Below are 24,875 nucleotides of genomic sequence, written 5' to 3'. Positions count from 1 at the left end.
CCAAACTGAGCAGTAATTTGTTATCTGTTGCTATTCTTGAAGATAGTGGTTTGCATGGTAATTGGGGAGATGGTTGTCAAAGAATCATGATGCATGATAAATTTGTTTTCAAAGCTGTTAGAATGCAAAATCTCTATGTGTGTTCTGTTGAACCTGTTTTGCATGCCAACACTGTTAATCATGACATGTCTATCTTGTGGCATAACAGATTAGGTCATATAAGTGGTAAAGGTCTTGAAATTCTGCATAAGAATAATTATCTGAGTGATGATTGTGTGACCAATTTGCCTATATGTGACTCATGCATCCTTGGAAAACAAACTAAAGTTAAATTTCCTGTTTCCCCATTCCCCAATTCTTCTAAATGTTCAGACATACTTGAATATGTGCATGCTGATGTGTGGGGCCCTGCCCCAGTTACTTCTCATGGTGGTAATAGATATTTTCTGTCTATTGTTGATGATATTTCTAGAAAAGTGTTTGTGTTTTTACTCAAGAATAAATATGATGTGTGTGAAAGATTTAAAAATTGGAAAATCTTGATTGAAAACCAAACTGGAAAGAAAATCAAAACTTTGAGAACTGATAATGGAATTGAATTCTGTAATGCTGAATTTGATACTTTGTGTTCTGAATCTGGCATTAAGAGACATAAAATTGTTGTGTATACACCCCAACAAAATAGTATTGCAGAAAGAATGAATAGAACTTTGCTTGATAGAGTTAGGTCTATGCTAAATTCTTCTGGCTTGAAAAAACATTTTTGGGGTGAAGCTATTCTTACAGCTGCTTATTTGATAAATAGATCTCCTTCTGTGCCCTAAAATGGGGAATTGCCTGAATCTAAATGGTGTGGTAAACCTGTTGATTTATCAAACTTGAAAGTTTTTGGTTGTACTGTGTTTGTTCATCAAAAACTTGATAAACTTGACCCCAGATCTGTGAAATGTGTTTTCTTATGATACCCTGAAGGGGTTAAGGGGCATAGATGTTGGTTGTACGGTGATCAGGGTTTTAAAATTGTGATTAGCAGAAATGTTGTGTTTAATGAAAATGAATTTCCATGCTTATCTGCTCCTACTATGGTTTCACCTGATACCACTTCATCTGAGGTGGAGATCCCACCTATTAATTCTGTTCAAACTGAAAATGAAAACCCTGATGATGAAGTTGTTAATAATGAGATGCCTAAAAACACTGTTTTTTATCAAAATGCTAATCTTGATGTTCCCTCTGTGAATGATCTTAGTGACTATCAACTTGCTAGGGACAGAGATAGAAGAAACATTGTTAGGCCCCCTCATTTGAATGATTATCAACTTGCTTCTCATGTGTTTCATGTGTTTGATTCTCTAGATGGTAATGAACCTAAGTCCTATAGGGAATCTTTGAATTCTAATGAGTCTGTTGAGTGGTTAAATGCTATGAATGATGAAATGAAGTATTTACATGTTAACCATACTTGGATTCTTGTACCTGAACCTCCTACATGCTCTTTGGTTGACTGTAAGTGGTTGTTTAAGGTTAAACATGAGTCTGACTCTGTTAGATACAAAGCTAGGCTAGTGGCTAAGGGGTTTACCCAAAAGGAAGGTATTGATTATACTGAAATATTTGCTCCTGTTGTGAAATTCACCATTGTTAGAATCATGCTTGCTTTAATTGCTCACTTTGACTGGGAATTAAAACAAATGGATGTAAAAACTGTTTTTTTGCATGGTGAATTAGATGAGCAAATTTATATGTGCCAGCCTGAGGGTTTTGTTGATAAAAAACATCCTGATTATGTGTGCCTGCTAAAGAAATCTTTGTATGGACTGAAACAGTCACCTAGGCAATGGAACAAGAAATTTGATGCATGCATGATGTCTTTAAAATTTAAAAGAAGTTCATATGATCCATGCTTATATTTTAAAGAATCTGCAAAAATTCATGTGTTCTTGCTTATTTATGTGGATGACATGCTTCTTGCTAGTCCTTGCATTTAAACTGTTAATCATGTGATTAAATGCCTTAGTAATGAGTTTGATATGAAACTTCTTGGTGATGCAAAAAGAATTCTTGGCATGGACATAATTAGAGATATACCTGGTGGCTGTACTTTGTTTCTGAATCAATCCTCATATATTGAGAAAATCCTTGAAAAATTTTCTACGCTGTCTGCCAAACCTGTGTCTGTTCCTCTTGCTTTTCAATTATTGCTAAGTAAGGACCAGTCTCCCAAGACTGAGCCTGAAATCTTTGAAATGAAAAATGTGCCATATGTCAATGCCATTAGCTCTGTTATGTACTTGATGGTTAGTACTAGGCCTGACATTGCATATTCTGTGAGTTGCTTGAGTAGATATATGTCTAATCCAGGTTTGCCCCATTGGGAGGCATTAAAATGGCTGCTTAGATATTTGAAAGGTACTGTGAATACTGGTTTGATGTTTTCTAAAGGTAAAACTGAGATTGAACTGTGTGGTTATGTGGATTCGAACTTTGCCAATGATAGGGACAATAGAAAATCCTCTACCTCTTATGTGTTCACCTTGAATGGTGCTTGTGTTAGTTGGAAATCTCAACTCCAAAACATTGTGGCTCTGTCTACTACTGAATCTGAATATATAGCTGTCACTGAAGCTATAAAAGAAGCCATCTGGCTTAAAGGGCTGTTGTTTGAAGTTGATATGCTTAATTCCAAAGTGGTAGTATTTTCTGATAGTCAATCTGGCATCCAACTGTGCAAAAACCCTGTTTTTCATGATAGAACTAAACATATTGATGTGAAGTTCCATTTCATTAGGGATGTAGTTGAAAAGGGGATTATTGATCTTGAGAAAATCCCATCTGAGTTTAATCCTGCTGACATGGGAACAAAATGTCTGCCTTCTGAAAAATTATGTTCTTGTTTGAAAAACTTGAACATTATTTCCAAACCTTGACTTGCTTTGTGCTAGTTAGTAGTCTGTGTGACTTGATACTTATGCTTTCTTTGTGATTGCCTGTTAAATTTATTTCTGTGTGAATAAGATTATGCCTTCTATGTGATTGCATCACTGCATTTATTCTAAATGCACATAAGTTGTATTCTATGTGAACTCAACTTGATATACCAGTATGAACTGTGTGCTCCTACTGGTGTGTCAAAAATCAGCAATGATGACTTTCAAAATTTTTTTAGAAATTTTCACTAATGATTCACATTTGGTCCAAGGTGGAGAATTGTTGGTTTTTGACCCAAATGTGTTTTGGGCCATAGAGCCCAATTGCCATCTGTTTTTTATATACCACCATATTGAGTTAAGCCCAAGTTATTTATGAGTGAGCCCAATCCATTTCTGAGCCAAATCCATTTATGGTTTTAGGCTGAATCTGGACCGTTCATTGTCTCACTTAAATACCTCTTTCTCTCTCCTCACTTCTCTCATTCTGAAACCCTAACCTTACCTTTTCTTCTCCGCCGCTCCTGCTTTTTTCTTCTTCCTCCCTTGTACTGCCTTGACTGAGTTATGGCTGGAGGTCAAAAAGCATGGTACAGTGCTAACTTTGACTCTCCGGTACAGCCTTCACCGGCTCTATTTGACTTCAGTTCCTTTAAATACAGGTATGGAGGCTAGAAGAGGGTAAGACAGAGAAAAACCCTATATCCGACATAAATCCCTCAGTTTTCTATCTGTGAGTTCTGAAATAGGGGTTTTGGTGAGTGGGTAAGCTTGAGTGCTTGATCTGTTCTTCCTTCGTGGTTTTTCTGGGTAATCTAGGGTTTTAGTGTTGTGAGAGAGAGAGAGAGAAGATCTGTTCTTCTTGAGGTACTCTGGTGGTGTATATTAGAAGTGTGAATCTCTGGTGTGAAATTGGAAGACTGAGCTGAAAATCTCAATCTATTATCCTTTCAATTTTTCATACCTTTCATTCATTTCTTTCATATATATATATATATATATATATATATATATATATATATATATATATATATATATATATATATATATATATATATATATATATATATATATATATATATACCCTACAGGGAAATTAAATTGTTTATTATTCAATTTCTTTAGAGAGTATATAGCTTCACTTCTCGTTTGCGACGGTGGTGAGAGAGAAGCAAGATGAGCGGCTATGGTTGGAAGGGAAAACAGGGTGGCATAGTTGGAAGAAAACAAGAGGGGATAGATCTGGAGAAAAGAAATAAAAAAAAAAAGGAAAAAAAAATTGAGAACATTGGATATAGGGCTATGTGGAGGGTATTATAGTGAATTTGATTATTAATAATGACTACTTAAAAAATATTTTGGATTTATCTTAAAAATTGATTTTTTTTTTTTTCTGAACCATCTTAATTGTACAATTTATATGAGAGAGCTTTGTCCACTAACCCATTTATATAAAGGGGTTTTTTATGCCTATGTCTCTGACCAACCACTTTTATTATTCTAGATTCAGGTGTTATATTTTATTCGTCAATAATCTCATCTCTTTAAGATGTATTATAAGTAAAGGAAAACCTAATGTTTATGACAAAATTACCTCCAACCTTTTAAACTCAATTTCTAATTATAAATCCAATTTAATTACAATTTCATCAATTTTGATCAAGAAAATCCAATTTTAACATTTTCTTTTGAAGCTATTTTTTTTTTGAATTTATTTTTCCGCCCCCGTTGAACATTGATAGTTATATTATTGTGGTTGATATAGTGAAATTACTCCAAACACGATTATATTATTGTCAACCACATTAATATTATTTATTGTTTGCCTTGTTTATTTTGTTTGATTTGTTGACCAGTCAACGTAATAATATACTGTCTATCATTACAACATTACAATGGTTGACATTAAAATTAGTGTGTACGCAATAATGTTATTGTCAACCACATTAATTTTTTTTGTTTGATTTGTTGACTGATGACGTAATAATATTATTGTCTACTATTGTAATATATCACTATGGTTGACAGACATATTACTACCAACTTCACTTAGATTACTGTGTGGTTGACTATAAAAAATAAAAAGGGTTAATATTGGAGACACCCCTCAAACCAAATATAATTAGATCTGAGGCCAACCTCAAATAAAACATTTTAATTAAATCCTTAATTGAAAATAAAATTTGACCCATATCCTTTTATTTTTATTTAACCCAAAAATATCCTTATTATACCTAATTAAAAAAAAAAACCACTTATTTTCTTGTCAGTTCTCTATCTTTCTCTCACTAAACGCCGCCCACCATCAACTTCTCTTTTTTTTTATCATTTTCTTTGCCATCCCACCATGGCCTCTTCTCTGTTTCATCAGCTCCACACATCTCTCTCTCTCTCTCTCTCTCTCTCTCTCTCTCTCTCTCTCTCTCTCTCTCTCTCTCTCTCTCTCTCTCTCTCTCTCTCTCTCTCTCTCTCTCTCTCTCTCTCTCTCTCTCTCTCTCTCTCTCTCTCTCTCTCTCTCTCTCTCTCTCTCTCCTGTAGTGGTTCTGACTTGGAAGTACTCATTGTAGGAGGAATTTTTCAGATCGGATCTTGATATGGGGTGGCGGACGGCGGTGGTTTTTGGTCGCTGGTAGCGGGGGCGGTTTTTTAATCGCCGGTAGCGGCGGTGATTTTGGTCATTAGGGACGACGGCGGTTGTGGTCGCTTGCGTCGGTGGTGATTTTCTTCAACACCGACGGTAATTTTTTATCGTAATTTGATGTTGGGTTTGGAAGAGAGGAAGGCTAATTAAGATGAAAAGTGAGACGTAGAGCAAGAGAATGAAAGGTTCGATGATTATGGGCAGATTTCGGATATCCATTTTCATAGGTGAAGATGGTGGCGGATCTAGGGTTTTATATTGGATGAGTGCGTATGACTACTAATGTCTATGAATTACTACGAGTGTCTAGGAATGGGTAGCGGCTAGGGTTTAAAATGGAAGTTAGGATTTTAAGAGTACGTAACTACGGATTACTATGGTTACTACATGTGTCTATAGATGACTACGACCGATTTTGTTTAAAAAACATTCATAATTTTCAATATTAGTATATTATAGTACGCCATAGTATACGATAGTAGACTACTTTTAAAATCTGCTGTACTATTTAAAAAAACGAAAAATATTTTATTTTGTAATTTTCAATAAAATGTTAAAAATAAGGGGAAAAAAACTAAGTTGTTTATAATAATGTAAAAAGTGCTAGAGTGAAAAACGAAAAAGAATATGTTAGATGGAAAACGAAGATATTAAATGCATAATAAAAAATGATAAATGCAGTTTGAATTTTACTTAATGCAAATTTTGAATTTGTGAGTGGAGAAACATTTTTTAATGAATTTAATAAAGGATGTGAAACAAATATTTAGTTGGACTTGTCATTTAATTCTAATTAGTTTTGTCACCAGGGACATATATCTTAAGAGCCCATTTTTTTTTATAGTCAACCACACAGCAATCTAAGTGTTATAGTCAACTTCACTTAGATTACTTAGATTACTGTGTGGTTGACTATTAAAAAAAATGAAACCCACACCCAGATTTGACCATATATATATAACATGAACATTAGATAACCCTCAGTTGTTTTTTCAGTTATTTTTCCCGTTTTCCTCTGAACACTCGTCTTGACTTTGAGCTCCATCCATTTCCCGTGTCACACTGTAGGTCGTCGGCCATCGTCCGTGGCGGTCGTTGGTCATCTCTCATTGAGCTCTTGTCTGATTTTTTTTTTTTTGGTGTTATTGGATGTGGTTTGACTTAAGTTTTTACTATGACAGTATAATTATATTGATGCGTTTCGGGATTAAATTGTTTCCCATTGTGTGTATTTTGACAAGTAAATTGCAAAAAATATTCATGTGTAATCTCAAAATAGCAAAAACCTCTCATGTGTTAAATAAATTAGTAAAATCCCCCTATGAAATTATTTATAGATCACACTTGGTTATTCATTATTCATTTGAGTGTTGAATTGATATAAAAAGACAAAAATACCTCCAAGGTTTTGGAATTAATAAATTCTTATATTTTATAAATATTTTAATTATTTTATTTTTGTTATATCTTAACTAGAAAAGTGCAATGAGTCTTTTATTTCTATTTTGGGATTATTTTGTAGACCCCCCTCATTTCCAAATTATATAGAACTAACTATCAAGTGGATTACACTCTAGGTGAAACCTCCCTCATTTCGAAAATATTTTGACATACCCCCCTGGGCTACCCTGAAGTACCTATAATACCCTTCTAAAATCAGTTTTAACCCTAGCCACTCACGGTCTCTCTCTTCTTTTCCCAGATTCAAAATCCCGCCTCTACAAACCTCTCACCGACGAAATTGCTTCCCGGAGCCATATCTCTCTCTCCGGTGGTCGGAATTCGATGGTTTAACTACCGTTGGATTCCTCTCGTCGAGCTCTTTCTTTTGGTGGTGATTTCATTCAGTTTCGAGCGCGGATCTGTTTCTGCAATTTTTTTTCATTCGAAGACGGTGGTCTTGCTGGAGCTTTATTTTGTGTTCCACCCGTCGAAATTTGACGGGTCATCCACCGTTGGATTCCTCTCGTCGGGATCTATATTTTGATGGTAATTTCGTTTATTTTTATCTTTTCAGATTTATTTCTATATTTTTTGCATTTCCCAGCAATAACCCTCTCTCTATCTCTCGATCTCTTAATAATGTTTGGTGATTTTTGAGTGTTTTGATGTTTTTATTCAAATTTGTTGATTTGCACTAAAGTAATTTCTTTTTGTTTTGATTTTGCAATTGCAGCTTAATGAAGGCCATTGATCCTTTCCTTGAAGGTGTCAAATTTTTGTTTTTTTAAGTTACATCAGATCTGTTCAACAGACTGTATACATTACTATACATTACTATAGTAACATGTAGTTACATGTAGTTATATATGCGTATATTTATGTATTTTCGTTTTGTATTTTATTGGTTCTGATGTGATTTATAATAAAAATATTTAAATTTGTAAATTTTTGTTGGGGTTTTATGAATTTATTTTGTACAAGTCAGTATTCGTGTGTGTATACAATTGATCGACTAAAAATATGGGAAAAAACGAACATAACTATGAATTACTATAGGTAGTTACATGTAGTTATTTTCAGTACTGTAAACATATTGTTTTGAAAATTAAAAAAAAAATAAAAAAAAATAAATAAAATTAAATATATATATATATATATATATATATATATATATATATATATATATATATATATATATATATATATATATATTTAACAAACAGATTTATAAAAAAAAAAAAATAATAAATAAATCAGCGAAAATGATAAATGCAGGACCATAAATGCTGAATGCAGTTTGGCCGAAAATTGCACATAAGGGTAGTATAGTACTTTCGCGTCCCCAGGGGGGTATGTCAAAGGATGATTTGGGCTTGAGTTTATCCCTAGTTTATTTGGTGGCTAGGGGGGTATGTAAAATAACCCCTTCTATTTTTTATCAATAATTGATATATATATTTCAAATTATCCCTATATCAAAAGAAAACTTAAATTCATTATTACATATTTCTTTAATTTGTATTTAAAAACCCTATACTTAATTTGATTACTATATTTTTAATAGTTTTTCAATTTAATTTGTACTAATTTTTTTAATAATATTTTAATTTCTAAAAAAAATCAAATTAAAAGGAAAAATATATACATATACTATATATACGTATAAATACATTCTGAGGAACAATTTCGTCATTTCACATTCAAAAATCGGCCACGTACCAACCGCTCATCCAGTGAGTGAGCCACACGAAAGTCAACCAGGGGGATTTCTGCCTTTGACTAAATTTTATAGAGTATTTTTGCTAGTTTATTTACCACATGGAGATTTTTACAATTTAGAAATTACACATGAGTACTTTTTGCAGTTTACTCATATTTTAACTATTGTTGACATATATAGCTATGTTTTTGGTATCTCTTTTTTTGTGGCACTGTGTTTCTTTTTCCTTTATTCCTTCTTGTATGTTTTATATGGTGTTGCTATTGATGTGTGTTGGACTGAAAGTCAAGTACAAGGAATCTAGTTGGGATGTAACATTCTAGTAATTAATTAAGCTATTCATCAACCTCGATCATATTCGAGAAACAGATTAAAATGGAAACCCTCGGAATCGGCTGGTTCAAGATCAATGTGGATGGAGCACATAGTAATGAAGGTAGCACCGGAGGGGGCATTTTACGCAATTATGCATGGGTTGAGATGAAAGCTTTTTCATGTTTCTAAAGAGATTTCCGAGTTCTGTATGCAGAAGCTATGACCACGAGAGAAGGTTTGCAGATGTGCCTTCAACTTGGCATTTATCATATTATTATCGAGTTGGATTCGAAGTTGTTACAACCGTATTGGGAAAATTAATCATGTATCCAAATAGCATAATCGAGTAGCTTACCAGTTGTTAAGCGTTTTATTTTCTTATATATATAGGTTAGGTTTTTCTAATTTTCATAAATAATTGGCATACCATATTCTTGTTAGACCAAACAAGGTTTCAATGAAGTCCTATATTGTATTCATACATGTTGATTCAATAAAATTTTACTTTTGGTATTAAAAAAAAAAACTAAATTCAAGAACGATAAAGAATATAAAAATAGGCATTGAAAAAATAATTCATTGAATTTAAATGAATGTATAAAGTATACACAGAATCCTAAATAATATGGAACAATAAACAAACACTCCAGAAAAATATTTTAAAGATATTTTTCATACGTATAAAGGTGGCGGCTGAGCAGTTTCCACTTGTTGAATTCATTAAAACTCGAAATCTTGATTATCAGGCGGCGGCGGCAGGTTCAAGTCAAAATCCAGGATCATCTTTGGCCTGGCTGCGCTGCCGTTTGAGGAGGTTTTCCGGCTCTTTTTAGATCCGGCGCCGATGACGCCTTCATAGTGCTTGCGCTTATGGCCGCCGAGAGCCTGTCCCGATGTGAAGGTTTTGTGGCAGATTTCGCACTCGTGAAGCTTATTACCACTCCGATTCATGCCGGAGGTGCATCTGGTGGACGCGGCGGCGACGGCGGGGATGACGGCGTATGGGTTTCTTTCGATTGCGGCGGCGGGGATGGCGGGGATGACGGCGTCAGGGTTTCTGTCGAGCGCCTGGTATGAATTGAAACCCTTACCGGAGTCGGCGCAACTCCTGTACGATTTGGGCACGGCCGGCGGCGGGCACGGCGTAGTAGGGACCCATTCTTGAGATATCTTGAAGTCGAGTGAAGCGGCGGCGGAGATGGCAGGCTTGTTACCACCGTGTTTGGCTTCTCCAGTGATCAGGTGATTGGCGGCGGGGGGAGATGGGTAAGGACCGCCGCCGCTTCTGGCGAGCATGACGAGACCTTGGGCGGCCAAAATCTCGTCGGCTCCGAGTTTTAACTGACACCATCGCTTCGATCGCCTCGATGATTTCTTCCACGACCCCACGACGGCGCTACAATTCAAAGACCGATCAAGAGCCATATTGGAATTGTTTATTGTAGAGAGAGAGAGATTTCAGAAACTGTTTAGAGAGAGAGAGAGTGAATGAGCTTTTAGAAAAAGGGGTCTTGTATTTATTAAGTGATGGTGAAGAAATTTGTATTGGATCTTATTTAGGATTTGTTTTAATTTTAGGGTTGTCTATATGGAAATATTATTATTTCGTGCGTGTATATGTGACAGAGAAAGTGTGTGTATGTGTGTGAGAGAGATGCTAATGACTCAGAATTGACTAGGGCAATTGTGTTTCTCTTCCGACTTTTTCTCAAGTCAAAAATAAAATATGTGGATGCTCCTTTTCTTTTGGACCAATAAGAAAGTCCCATTATTTACACCCGGTCACTGTTAATTTGCGGTTATTTTATATTGGATGAATGTTTATATGTACAATTACCAAATATTCGAGTTAAATAAATTGGTTTAGTATATAATTCCCCATATACTTAGACCTCTTTTTATTTCCACTACTAATTTTGATGTCCAATTTTCATATATTTAATACAGCTTAAATATTTACATATCACAGACTTACTATTTAAATTTATTTATTACTTACGATTTTATGACAAGAATTTAGGAACTAATTAATATTTCCTTAATTTTGATACTCCATATAGACCTATTGCCGTAGATATCTCAAGTTCATCCCTAAAATTATAATGCCTAATTAAGGTAAATAATCTATATGAAGTTTACTCCTACAAGGAAACAACAAATAGAAGCTAACTAGTAGAAAAATCTGGGTTTAAATACACTTTGCAAATTCATTAGTACCCTCGTCCAAATTCATATAATTACAATTCTATCCTGCAGACAAAAAAGTTAATAAAATCCACTAACCTTAGAAGCCAACCGATCACCACCACCATCATCCGAATCACGCGAGTTCTGCTTAACACTTCACCGCCGGAGCGTTGTCGACAAACGGTCCCAGGCCATTTTGTAATCTCCACCACCGATGGGGGTGATTAAAGTTAACGTTGACGCAATTTTTTCCGCGAGGTAATGATCACTATTACACATCTATGGTTACTAATGATTCACAAGGTCAAAGTGTGTGGTAGAAGAATTTTCGGCATCTTGGCCGAGTGTTACCTGCCGAGGGGGAAGCTCGGGCCGTTTTACAAGCTTACTCTTATCGCGTTAAGCTTCGGATGGCCTGGCATTATTATTGAGGGTGATTGTCTCCCGGTGATCGATTGATGCGCTTAATGGCTCAGGTTCTTCACTTACTTCATTCGGCGCTATTACGGAGGCGGTTTTAGCTCGCTCTTTTCTCTTTCTCTTCTATTTCCTTTCCGTTTGTAAAGCGTGATGCCAATAAACTAGCTCACGATATTGTTTCACGTGAGACTTTAGATTCTTTGGAGGGTGTGACCCTCCACTGTTTCTGACAATGGGTCCCTAATATAATTATGTTTTCCCGTTAAAAAAAAAGTATAAACTATGTGTTACAAATTAAACCTAAAAGATATTACTAAATGAATTCAAACTCAAGTCATTATTTGACTTCTCATTCTCTTGCTCAATTTTGTATTTTTTAAATAAATGTAAATAAACCTTGAAAGAAAAATAAAATAATATAAAATATGGTAAATTTCACTTTTCCCCATTTACTTGGCTCGGTATTACTTTACCTTCTTCTACTCTCGATTGTATCGATTTTCCCAAGTGTATATAGTGATTCTTGGAGGATTCTATAAAATTTTCTAAAATCCTCCCTTTGTAGATATTTTGTAGAAATACTTTGGAGTGTTCTACTGAACAACTCCTAGCTGGTAGATCAAATAGATCTCCACCGCCCATTAAGGAGGTGGCCTAGTATAAATAGAAGTAGGGACTTCATTTGTAATCATCCAACAAAAAATCTAAAAAATCCAAGACATTCAAGCAATACAAGTACTTTCCTACAAAGTTTCTAATCTTATTAATTTCTTTGTTCATTTTCCATCACTTAGCATTCGCACCACATTCGGGAGATGCTGACTTAGCTATCGCTAGGGGCGAGAAGAAGCTAAGGCCTCACGGTTCGTCGTTCATGGAACAATTCCGTGACAAGTGGTATCAGAGCCCGGCTAGGGCTTATTGTTGATCCAATTCTCAAGCGATCAAGAGCCATTGAAATTGTTTATTGTATAGAGAGAGAGAGAGTTTTCTTCAGAGATTGTTGAGAGAGAGTGAGGTTTTAGAAAAGAGGATCTTGTATTATATAGTGGTATTTATTAAGTGATGGTGAAGATTAATATTGGATCTTAATTAGGATTTGTTTTAGGTTCTCTATAAGGAATATAATTATTTAGTTTACTCTTGCAATAAATAAATGAAAAACAAATTTTTTTTTAGACCAATAAGAAAGCCTGAATTAATTATCAACTTATCATCCCCACGTACTATTTATATTATTCATATTATTACCATTTAAATTAAAGAAACTAATAATACAATTCCAAAAAACTAAACAACAATTTCGAAAATAAAATTGTATTGCAATATATCGTACCATTTCACATACAAATTAAATTGAAACTTACATTAAAATTAAACTACATAATATATAAATACAAAGTCCTTCCTTTAGTGGAGCAATATCCTTCTCACAATCTTCTTTGTACTTCAATGGATAAGTAAAATGTAGCAATTCTATTTCCAACCATTGCTTCAAATGATGGAACGGGAGTTCTCGAAAAATTGTCTAACTTCTTAACTTTTTAACAACCTGAAAATTAAAGATTTGTGACGTTAAATAACCGAACAAGTACCTTAGAGTGTTCTGAAATTTAATGAATTCTAACTTTTCACCATGGAAATTATTGAGCGGAATATGCAAATACTAACATGAACTTAAAGCAATCAAGTTGTAGTACTATTACCTGAAGACAAAGATGCACCTTTGCACGGAAACTTTTCCTTTCAAGCAATATGAACTTAAACGGAATCAAGCTGCAGTAATAAGGATACAGTCTACACAACCAAAGATACTCGTATAGCAACTTTATCATATTGATCAATAATTAGTATATTGTATAATGAATACGAAAAGTATAAGAAATCTGAAATCCATACAAACCGTACAATGAAGAGAAACCTTGACTAAGAAAGTGATTGGTTCTACTCAATCCATCCCGCTAAAGGCTCATTCCTTGCTTGTTATTCTGCAAAGGGAAAATCAATAATTAGACAACTATACTTACACACTAGCTCATTCCTTGCTTGTTATTCTGCAAAGGGAAAATCAATAATTAGGCAACTATACTTACACACTAACTTTATGCATAGTAAGTTAAATCTTAGAAAGGAACCAAGGTGCATGCCCCTGACAACACCACCATAAGTGATTTTGATTTTGTAGCAGAGGAGAAATCCCATAGTGTTGTTCTTCCTGCAAAAAGAACCAGAGATGACATTAATTAAAACTATTATCTAAAATTTTGTGTTAGTTAAAATGAATTTTGGTGTTACACAGGCGATTCAGATTGAATTATAATCAATTCATCACCCGCTGACATGCACAAACACTTTTCGGGGCATATAGAGTTTAGCAAGAAACTCACAATTGAAGAATTATCATGCTTGCGGCTTTTGTCTTTACGTTTCCCACTCAACTTGTTATCTGAAGCAAGAAATTCGAATTGGTTAAAATTTCAAGGCCACCATAACAAGTAATGAAAATGAAAAATAATTTAATATGGAGCAGAATATCCCAATCCAAAAATATACTTATTAGCACAGTTACTAATTTTCCTAAGCAAAATGTGAGATAATTTAGAACAAACACAAATCCACGTTGAATGCCCAAGCTAATATAGACTAAGTCTCCTTCAATTTAAAATTGCCAAACAAGTCGGAAACTTTACAACAATCCAAGACCTGAATTCCATTTAAAGATTTGTAAATCTTTACCAACTTTCAAACCTTCCTGCAATTTCAAGAAAATTCTAATTATATAAATAACCCCATTCGATGAATACGCAGTCGAGTAAAGGCAGCAACATATATACCTTAGCTACATATTTAGCAATTGCAATGTTTATCACTTTCTTAATAACTTGGTGGTACACTTTCGACGGGCCTAGAATTTCCAAAAGAATCTCTTTCGGTATCTGCAAGAAGGTATATTCTACATTAGGGAAACGAAAAAAAAATTATTTCTACATTTTGGCGAAAACTTTATCATATATTTCTTGCGTTTTGGTTCCGGAAACCTCTACAGTGATCTGCAAAGAAACCATGAGAAAAAAAACCCGAAAAGAAAGAAGTCATTACAAACTATCAACATAATGAGAAAACTATTACAGTATTCACTACCTTTAGTTTGTCGTCTTTGTCAGAAGATGTGGCTGTAAAACTGAACTCTTTAACGGAAGAAACTTCGACGCCATCGACACCTGGTGTAACAGCACAATCCAAAGGAGTCATTAGTTCCAAAAAGAACATAGAATATTATCTAGCAATTAATTGCATAATCGTCGCTCGTTTTTGCACCTGATACGACAACAGCCCATACGCCTGCATTTGCAGTACTCCTGCATTAGAGAAAGCATCGGTAACTAATCAATGCGGAGATATCACATATTTTCACAGTTGAAGTTAACAATCAACATTAGTTACGGAAAAAACAACTCGATATTTACATCGATTTCGACTCGACTCATCTAACAGACAACAATCAATTTTCTTACATTCAGAGTCTGAAAGAGAGTACCTTTGCAGAAGTTGGTGTGTAGTGAATCCCATCTTAAGAGAGAAGCATCTTCCTTTGGGAAATCGACAAGGCACAAACACATCTGCAAATTGCCTCTCACTTGCGATAACCAGTTCAGTCAATCAATCATAATCTCAGATTTCTTATTTCAAATGTAATGAAAATTATAGATAAACCCATCAATCTGAAGCTTTAAATTAGGGATAGAAATTGCCCAATCTTTATCAAATTATCTACAACAAAGAAGAAAACCAAATCGAAATTAAACAGACTGCAAATGAAAAATCATTACCTTGGAATTTGAATAAGAGAAACAGGCGCATGTATTAACGGTTAACATTTCGCCTACCCCCTCTGTTCTTTCTTCTTTAGCCTACACCCTCTGTTCTTTCTTCTTTATCTTCGTACCGTTGGTTAATTCACCATTATTTAGCTGAAGAGGTCTTTTTTGTATGCCAAGGTTTTAACAAATATCATATTAACCCCAATTTAAATGGAATTCAGGTATTGGAAAATACCTTTCTCAATGGCGCTTGGAATTTTTTGTGAGATTTGTGTTTTTCGTCATCTTCCTTGCTTTTGCGCTTTTTAATCCTCGTTCATCTTAATTAGTCAATCAAACAAACCAAAAATTCATATAAATAAATCATAAGTATATTCATACAATAACTTAGAGACAGTCAGTAAAGCTAATGCCGATTTCAACGGACACCAGCGAAGCAGATGAACCAACAAAGGAGAACACACAAGTATTTGGGCTAAAGAAAATTAATAGATAGTAAACAAGAGCAGGGGGATTCCATCTATGCACTTCAATTTTTATCTATGCTTGTTTCACTCTTCATTTCTTCCTTTAGGGCTTCATTATTACACTTCCATTGAAGCACCATACCAGAAAACTCCATAATTCTGAATCAGAAAACCTAATTTAGATTCAAACACCGAAGAATTCTTCAATGAATTTTGAAAATTTAATTAGATATCCTTAATTTAATTTTGAGGACAAAAACCTAGTTTACGAACTTTTAGCCAAAACCTTAACATTAGATTTCAGAATTAGAGAGAAGAAAAATGACAGCGGTGTAAATGTAGAGGCTCAAAAACTCCAGTTTACGCACTTCTAACCAAAATCCTAACATTCGATTGCAGATTGGGAGAGAAAAAAAATGACAGATGAGCAGAGGTAGAGAGGCTAGAGTTAGAGATTGAGAACAACAAAATTACCTTACTTGAATCGATTGAGAGGCTAGTGGTGACGGAGGCGGCGGAAGGCTGGCGGTGGTGGCGGAGGCGACAGGCGAAACGCTGGCGGAGGTGGCGGAGGCGACAAGCGAAACGAGAGAGCGAGTGGAAGGAAAATGGTGAGAGAAAAATAACAAGAGACGGATGCAAAATAAAAGATGGGAAAAATAATATTGAATTGCTAAATGACAAAAGATTTAATTGTAAAAGATTTATAATTAAATTTATATTTAATTATAAATTATTTGGTTTTGTGACAAAAATAATTTTGTCACAATAAAAATGAATGTGACGAAATTACTTTGTCATAAAAGAGCTAAATGTTATCACTAAAACGGGTGCACCAATTGTTGGAATGAGTCAGACATTTCTTTTCGAGACGAATTTATAATGTTGTCGCATAAGATGAACTTAATGTGACGAAAATAATTTTGTCTCATAAAACATTACTTTATGAGACGACATCTGATTTCGTCATATAAACTTGTTATTGATGTGACGAATTTTACTTTCGTCACAATAAATTGTCACAAAAAATATATTTGTTTGTAGTGTGTGCGGGTTAAAAAGGGTTAAATAACTTTTTGTGTAACTATTCCTGATTTTTTTTGTTAGCTAAAATATCAAATATTTGATAAAATTAAAAAAAAAAAGGTACAAATAAAAAATAAAGTCTGGAAAATCCGAAATCAGAGTTATTTGCCACAATGGATTATTTACATTAGGTGATTGTTAATCGTATATAGAATTGAATAACTACCGATTAAACATACATATATACGAGTGGTGTGTGATCATGTGCAGCTATCCGAATAACAAACACTCAAGCAAAATAATCAGATGTGCATAGAATTATTGATTGGCCTCTTTTTATTAATTACCATACTACTTTTGATGTCCAGATTTTCATATATTGAATACAGATTCAATATCTATATATCACACACTTATATTTGATTACTTACATTTTTTTTTATTAATCACGATTTATGACAAGAACTTAAAATTACCTTAATTTTGATATTACAGTTATTTCCGTAGATATCTCATGTTCATCCCTAAAATCATAATGCCTAATTAAGGTAAATCATAACTCCAACAAGAAAACAACACATAGAAGCTAACTTGTAGAAAAATCTTTTTTTTTTTTTTTTTCCTTTTGAGAAACTGTAGAAAAATCTATTACCTAAAATACTATATTTGTCTTACAACACGACCGGAAAAAACATAAGAGCAACTCCAACAATGTAATGAAAACCTATAATTTACATTATTTGCACAATCTCAACTAAAAACCACATCTCCAACAACAAAATGCAAAAGCTTAGAATATGTCAAAAGAATAACTTTGGTTTCTCAAATTTGGATAACTAAAGTTAATTTTTAACAAATAGTGTAAGCATTTAAAATAATAAAATAATCACATTAAATCATATTCAACCACAAAATATGGTAGTTCAACTTCAAGTAATTTTTTTAATTAATTAATATGTCCAAAGTTGAAATTGTATTGACGAATATATATATATATATATATATATATATATATATATATATATATATATATATATATATATATATATATATATATATATATATATATATATATAATACTTAATAATATTAATATATTGGTTAGAATTATTATTTTTAATAATTTTTTAAATGGTTTTTACAATATAGTTGTTGGAATATGGTCATTGAAATATAATTTTTGAAATTAATTAAAAATTTTTTTTTTGCAAAATAGTAAAATATAATAATTGTTTAAAATATAAACAATGTTGTTGGAGTGTGATGTTAAAAGTGGTTTTGTATTCATTGTTGACCTGCTAAATTATAGATATAGACAACCCTTTTTAAACGAGCTGTTGGAGATGGCCTAAGCATATTTTTTTTCTTTTTCGAACTTATTTGTTCATTTAGTTAAGGGGTTTTTGACCAACCATCTTTATTATTATAGGTTTAGGGCTATATCTCTTTCACAAATAAGTCAATTCCTTTAATATCTTATATATAAAAGAAAATTATTTTGGCCCTATAACTCTAGACCTAAATAAATTGGTTCAATTTTTTCAGTGAAGCTGTCGTTAGAAAAAAAAATGTAAAGAAATCTGATTTTCATTTGTTTAGAATACTTCAATTTTATTTTTTCATCATCCTACGGCTTCTTCTTTTGATAAATACCGCTTTTCGATTTGTAAGTAAAACATGAAGTCGTTTGACAAGAATATAAATAAATTGTACCAAAACATTTTGCAAAACTGATTTATGTTTATAAATAAGTTATAATCTTTTTGTTGGCAGATGTTTTGTCAAAATTTTACAGGATTTTATGTTTTACCGAAAGATTTTGCAAACTTAATTTTTGTTTAGAATGTTTTTACTTTGTAATTTGTGTATGCTCCATTTTTATTACGCTTTATCATGAATCAAATTCTATGTGTGTCTTCAACAAGCTTTTGGGTGTTCACGGTTGTGCATTATTTCTTTCTTATTTTCTTCTTCATCATACTGGTAAGTTTGGATCTCTTTTTTTCATCATAAAATAATGGGGCCTTAAGATATAAGTCTATGTTGACAAAACTTATTAGAACTAAATGACAAGTTTAACTAAACATTTGCTACACATCCCTTACAAAATTCTTTCCGAAAATACCCCTCCACTCACAAATTCGAATTATGCATTAAGTAAAATTCAAAGTGCATTTATCATCTTTTTAGTTTGCATCTAATATTTTCATTTTTCATCAAATATTTTCATTTTTGTTTTACACAAACGATGTTTTGTTTTCCTTTCAACATTTTAGCATTTCTTACACTATTTGTAAAACAAATAAAATTCTTCTTTTCTATATAATACTGAAAATTACAAACAAATATGTTTTTCATTTTTCTTAATTTAATTTACGTATTTTTTTAATTTTATTTGTTGTCAATACTATAGTAGACTATGATATACTACGATATACTATGGTGTACTGATGTTCTATAATATACTGGTATACTATGATATACTACAGCGTATTATGGTTTACTACGGCGTACTATTCGAAACCCTAGCAGCAAAACAAACTCTCGGCCATCGCCAACCCCTAGCAGCCGCCGCCAACTCCTATCAACAAAACCCTAGCCGTCAACCAAAATCCAAGCGTCGGGAAAAAACCCTAGATTAATACAACCACCACCCACCGTCGATCTAATCTCAACCACCGTCTCCAATGGCCATCCCCACCATAACCATCACCTCTATAAACACGACCACCGCCGTCATTGCCACCTCCGTTCCTCCCTTCTACATCCGCCGCCTGCTCCACTACTAGAAAAATGCCATTTAGCAACGGACATATTCGTCTCTAAATTGCGAATATCCGTCGCTAAAGAGGGTTTAGCGACAGATTCGGTCCGTTGCTAATGCCATCGATAAAAACCGCGTCGCTAATTTTTAGCGAGGACGAGGTAGAATCCGTAGCTAATTTGCAACGGCTATAAATCGTTGCGATATCCGTCACATATTTAGCCATGGAGTATGTTGTCGCCAAATCCGTCGTTAATCTTAACAAATACTTTCTCGCAAAATCCGTCACTACTATGGATAGATCTATCCCAAAATCTCTATTATGTTTTCGATTTTATTAAATATTTCAACACAAATAACACCTATTCAAATTTATTGCCTGATGCATATATACTCTTAAAAAAATACCACACTTTCCGAGAACATAGCATTAAATCAAGCAAATGATCTTATATATAGCTTTGCATGTGTGATAAAAATCATAATACAACATCCAACCAGAACATCCATTTACAATCTTCTAACCGTTTGCAATATAGTCACAATAAAAACAAAAAAAATCAATCCTTTAACTGCAATGTTGACATGGTATCTCTAACAGATCCTTCCGATTGAGTTTTGTGCTCGATGGCAGTATGAAATATTAGCTTGCACTCTTGAAAAGTTGTTCCTTTTTATCTGTCATCCAACTCCCTCAAGCGAAAGTACTGTCTCCAACTTGTTTATATAACCACTGTCACTAATGCCTCATCTCCATTAACATCTCCTGGATTAGGTAAACCAAAAGAAAAAATTAATGCAATGTAACAAAGAACAAAGGACAGAGAAGACAAAAGAGACAAAATGAGAAACTTATGACAATATCTGATAGATCATAACTTTGTATGCAAAACATAGGGTGGTAAAACAAGATGCATTGAGTAGAATGAGTATAAAAGAATAATCAGAATATTAGATTTATCATAAAGATTAGAGAAGAATTGTAACAAAATGTATGACTTAAAATTAGTAAATTATTAAAGTAGCATACCTTCACCACACACACAGGTTGCTCAAATTCTCACTCTCATCTTCGATCATCTTTACATGTATCAGGTGTTGCAGAACTAGAAATTAAACATGAAATTTAACTTAAAATTATTGCACAATAAACAACAAATATTTCTAAAATAAAAGGAATACGAATAACCAAACCATTATATTTCAACAACTAACCATCATTTGCTGCAAATATAATCTCAAAATCTTCTATCCTCGGTATATAATTATAGGTATCATCTTTGTATACCAATTGGGTCGATTCTTTAAACCTTCACTTCTTCCTAAAAAATATTTATAATATAACTAAAAAACAAAACAAAATCAAAAGGATATAATACACTAAATGTTCTACAAAAACTAATTAATCTATCATATTACCTGCTCAATTGCACAAGTGTTTCAGCCTCGGTTATTTTTCCCCAACTTAATTATGTTAGCTCTTGTTCACATACAGTCCAGACGCACAATTTTAAACTCAAAACCTGGAACTAAATAACATATAATTAATGTGATTAGTAAATTATATAAACCAAGCACAAAAAAAAATGAATAACAATCATTCTCTAAAGTAATTCAAAAACTGAAATTGAATAACCTTTCTTCTTACAGTTGTCTTCAATCTGAATATTTGTTCACTAAAGCTTCAAAATCTTTGTCACTAGTACCACAAAAACAATTTATTCAACATAATAATAATAAATAAATAAATAAATAAAATAAAATAAAATCTATCATATCAGCTAGATTTTATGTCAGTAATCTATGTACCTAATTAGAAATTAGGGTTTTTACCTAACAAGACATTAAACATACAAAAAATTCGAATTAAAAAAATGAAATAAAATAATTTACCCAATTTAAGATTAGGGTTTTCTTTCAAATATGGCTAGCGGCTCTAATGATGGGCATCATCTATACCGGCGAACGACTAGGGTAGCGTGCCGCAACAGTGTTCGGTGAGAATTACAGAGATTGCCTTGTGGTCGGCGGCGGCGGACTTGAAAACTAAGAGCCTTTGGGTGTTTGCCTTTTTCAACCGGCGACGAGAGGGAAGATGGGGAATGGTGATTTGCGTATAGGAAGATGGTGGACCGACTAAGACTTAGCTTGAATGGTTATTGAGGGAGACGAAAGGGTTGAGGAGAGATTGGAGAATTTGGGAGTATGGGAAAAAACAAAGAAATGGGTTTCTTTATTTTGAAATGAAAAGTGAAAAATGGTGAACGATGAATTCATGAATTAAATAATTGATACTTTGTTTTAGTCACGGATCTTTGGCTGTCACTACAATTATTGCTAAATCTTTTTGTTTGAAACGAATTTATTGTCCGTAGCTAATTTGCGTAGCTACTGTTCAAACTTTATAGCTGAAGGGACGATTTTGTATACCGTCGCGAATTCCGTTGCTAAATATTAGTTTTAGAGACAAATTCATTACCCATCGCTTATTGCCGTTGCTAAATGGCGTTTTTCTAGTAGTGCTCTGCCGCATCACCGCCGAGGTCTCCAAAAATCTCGAAATTTCGAGATCTCCGCATCTCCCCCTTTAGCCTTCTCTACCACTCCGTGGAAGATCTGGATTGGGTTCTCCAATTTCGATGGCACCGAAATCCTCAGTCTGCAAAAATATGAGAAAAGTAGAGAAAGGGGTGAAAGTTGGAACGATTCAAAAGAAGAGAGAAAACGACGGGAGGTGGGGTGGCTGGGAAAAAAAAGGAGGGGAAAGAGATTAATGAGAGTAAAACCTAATTTATTATTATTTATATTAAGGATATTTTCGGGTTAAACAAAAATAAAAGGATGTGGGTTAAATTTTATTTTGAACTAAGGATTTAGTTAATATATTTTATTTGAGGTTGTCATCCACTTTAAATTAGGTTTATGTTGAAGAACTCTTAGCATATTACTCCTAAAATAATATTGTTGTGTTATAGTATTTTGAAAAGATTTATTTTAGTGCTTTTGAAACAATTATAGAACATTCTGCCTTTTGAGTCATTATTATGTTACAAGTTTACTGCATAGAATGGATTTTCTGACTTTTCATTACGTAGAAATGAATTATACGACATGATCTCACATTCTTTTTGTTATAATTATAAAAAATTCTTATTTGGTCGTTTGTTATATTTGTTCGATGGGAAATTTCATTTTTCCAGATTTTACGAATACTTTTTCAATCATAGTTTATTGTATGTTTGTTCATCACAGTGAAGTGAAGTTTTTGGTATTTTTACGTGATAATTTTTTAACAGTATGTTTTCAGATTTTCTATCATCTCTTTCGCTATCACCAATCGACAGCTACATACAAATTGCAAGTGATTAGGTACAAAACATGAACAAGACCCTTAGAAGTTGCAGTTGGTACTTTTGTCTATGTTCCCAAAGTGAGTAGCTAAATCTAGCTATATGAAGCATAACATATTTTATTTTGTTTTTCTATCTTATTGATTCATCGGGGACAAAACTGCAAGAAGAAGAAGAAGAAGAAGAAGAAGAAGGAGGAGGAGGAGGAGGAGGAGGAGGAGGAGGAGGAGGAGGAGGAGGAGGAGGAGGAGGAAAAAAAAATCAACGTCGGAAACCGGCGGAAATATCATGAAGAAAAAAAAAGTCAACGCCGAAGACCGACGGTGACAAACGAAATATTCCATGAAAATGTGTTTTTGTTCAAAATTGATTAATTTGTGAAATTAGGGTTCAAATTGATGTTAAATTAAGTTAAGGATAAAATTGGAGCAAGAGACTATTTTAGTCTATTACGAACTTCTGGTTCTGGACCATGTGTAATTTTTTTTGCAAAGGACTTTATGAATAAGTACTCGTTGATGGACTTATTTATTAAGTGTCATTTAATTAATCCCAAGTTTAGTTTATTAAAAATTAAAAATTTATATACGTTATAGCTCATTTGATGCAGATTATCTAAATTAATTTTATTTAGTGTTTTTTTTATTTCTTTATTTTTAAATATTTTTCAATTTCTATTTTTTAATTCTCGGTTTTTATTATAAATTAATTTTTTTCTTATTTATACTTTCATATTTTTTATTTTGATTTAATTTTTTCTAGCTTTATTTTTTTATTATTAATTTTCCAGTCGGTTTTAAAAAATTCAAAATTGAAATCCATTACAAACTTATTAAAGTCCACTTCCACTATGAAATTAAAATAAATCACTACCAAATTAATCTAATTCGCTCTTAAAAATAATGTAATCCACTCTAAAAATTAACATAATACATTGTTAACTTAATGTAATTCACAACAAAATTTTACTAGTCACCTTTAATAAATGTCATAAGCAAATTATCGATACAAAATAATATAATGTGGTTCGACAAAATAAATAAAAGTAGCATGAATTTTCTTAAGAAAATTACTATTGTTCTGTTCATTTTCATGAATGGCAAAAAGGACGCCAACAAACACCACCACCTCCACTCCTGCCGCCATGCATGACTCCCCTGCTCAAGAACTGAAATTAAAAAAAAAAAAAAAAAAAAAAAAAAAAAATCAGTCGAATTTGTTCAAAAAAATTCATTTTCAAAGGCACAAAATTGAAATTCACAACATTTTATCGAAATTCACTATAACTTATTGTAAGAAAACTACTACTATTTTTCTATTTTATTCTAATAAAATCAACTACAACATATTATAACAAAACTACTATCACTTATTTTAAGACTTATATCATTTTTACTAAGAGACACAAAAATAATTTTAACAATTATAAATAACAAAACTACTACTATTAATCTGTTTTGTACTTTTTTTGTTTTAGAAAAAAAAGACACCAAAAATGAATGCACACCGCACCACATGCAGCCGACGAATAAGCGGCATGCCTTATATTCAATACAAACTAGATCACATTTCACGGAATCATAGAAATGAAATTAAAGAAAGAAAAGTTGGTCGCTTACAAACATCGGTGAAGAAGAACAAGCGATACAAAATTACAACATAAAACAAACAAATGGCGGGAATGTTAGTTTTTGGCCCAAATGTGTTTTGGGCCATAGAGCCCAATTGTCATCTGTTTTTTATACACCACCATATTGAGTTAAGCCCAAGTTATTTATGAGTAAGCCCAATCCA

The 24,875-nt window shown here is 33.0% G+C and overlaps 2 protein-coding genes and 2 long non-coding RNA genes across 29 annotated transcripts; 1 reads left to right on the top strand and 3 right to left on the bottom strand.

Moving 5' to 3' along the window:
• The first annotated feature begins 7,178 nt into the window (after positions 1–7,178).
• LOC148772175 (uncharacterized) lies at positions 7,179–7,956 on the top strand. The gene is made up of 2 exons (XR_016034629.1): positions 7,179–7,557; positions 7,745–7,956. It is a non-coding gene; the product is annotated as an uncharacterized LOC148772175 (long non-coding RNA).
• A 1,810-nt stretch (positions 7,957–9,766) lies between these two features.
• Positions 9,767–10,471, bottom strand: LOC148772174 (zinc finger protein 1-like). Its single transcript, XM_088814872.1, has one exon. The coding sequence runs from the start codon at positions 10,469–10,471 to the stop codon at positions 9,767–9,769; it is 705 nt and encodes a 234-aa protein (XP_088670998.1).
• A 2,483-nt stretch (positions 10,472–12,954) lies between these two features.
• On the bottom strand, positions 12,955–16,696 carry LOC148772173 (uncharacterized). Of its 24 annotated transcripts, none has more exons than XM_088825974.1 (13): positions 16,416–16,653; positions 15,710–15,794; positions 15,485–15,634; positions 15,192–15,302; positions 14,972–15,012; positions 14,795–14,874; positions 14,488–14,589; positions 14,357–14,405; positions 14,041–14,099; positions 13,755–13,868; positions 13,575–13,641; positions 13,360–13,450; positions 12,955–13,205 (listed from the first exon to the last, which is right to left on the bottom strand). In XM_088825974.1, exons 3-10 carry the CDS (start codon positions 15,529–15,531, stop codon positions 13,770–13,772), a joined length of 588 nt encoding a protein of 195 aa, XP_088682100.1. In that variant the 5' UTR covers positions 15,532–15,634; positions 15,710–15,794; positions 16,416–16,653; the 3' UTR covers positions 12,955–13,205; positions 13,360–13,450; positions 13,575–13,641; positions 13,755–13,769. The 24 variants fall into 24 exon arrangements, with proteins under 24 accessions (XP_088682100.1, XP_088682121.1, XP_088682123.1 ...); XM_088825995.1 differs by having other exon boundaries at positions 13,562–13,641; positions 13,789–13,868; XM_088825997.1 differs by having other exon boundaries at positions 13,360–13,429; positions 13,562–13,641; positions 13,789–13,868.
• A 3,465-nt stretch (positions 16,697–20,161) lies between these two features.
• LOC148772172 (uncharacterized) lies at positions 20,162–22,278 on the bottom strand. Of its 3 annotated transcripts, none has more exons than XR_016034574.1 (5): positions 21,625–22,278; positions 21,368–21,430; positions 21,151–21,260; positions 20,762–21,053; positions 20,162–20,497 (listed from the first exon to the last, which is right to left on the bottom strand). It is a non-coding gene; the product is annotated as an uncharacterized LOC148772172 (long non-coding RNA). The 3 variants fall into 3 exon arrangements; XR_016034575.1 differs by having other exon boundaries at positions 20,762–20,837; positions 21,380–21,430; positions 21,625–22,267; XR_016034573.1 differs by having other exon boundaries at positions 20,762–20,837; positions 21,625–22,266.
• Between the last annotated feature and the right edge of the window lie 2,597 nt (positions 22,279–24,875).

The sequence above is a fragment of the Erythranthe guttata genome, chromosome 2 (genome assembly GCF_056151865.1).
Source record: "Erythranthe guttata isolate IM_541 chromosome 2, IM_541, whole genome shotgun sequence".
In the NCBI taxonomy this organism is placed as follows: Eukaryota; Viridiplantae; Streptophyta; class Magnoliopsida; order Lamiales; family Phrymaceae; genus Erythranthe; species Erythranthe guttata.
This window is presented reverse-complemented; position numbering and strand designations above follow the sequence as displayed.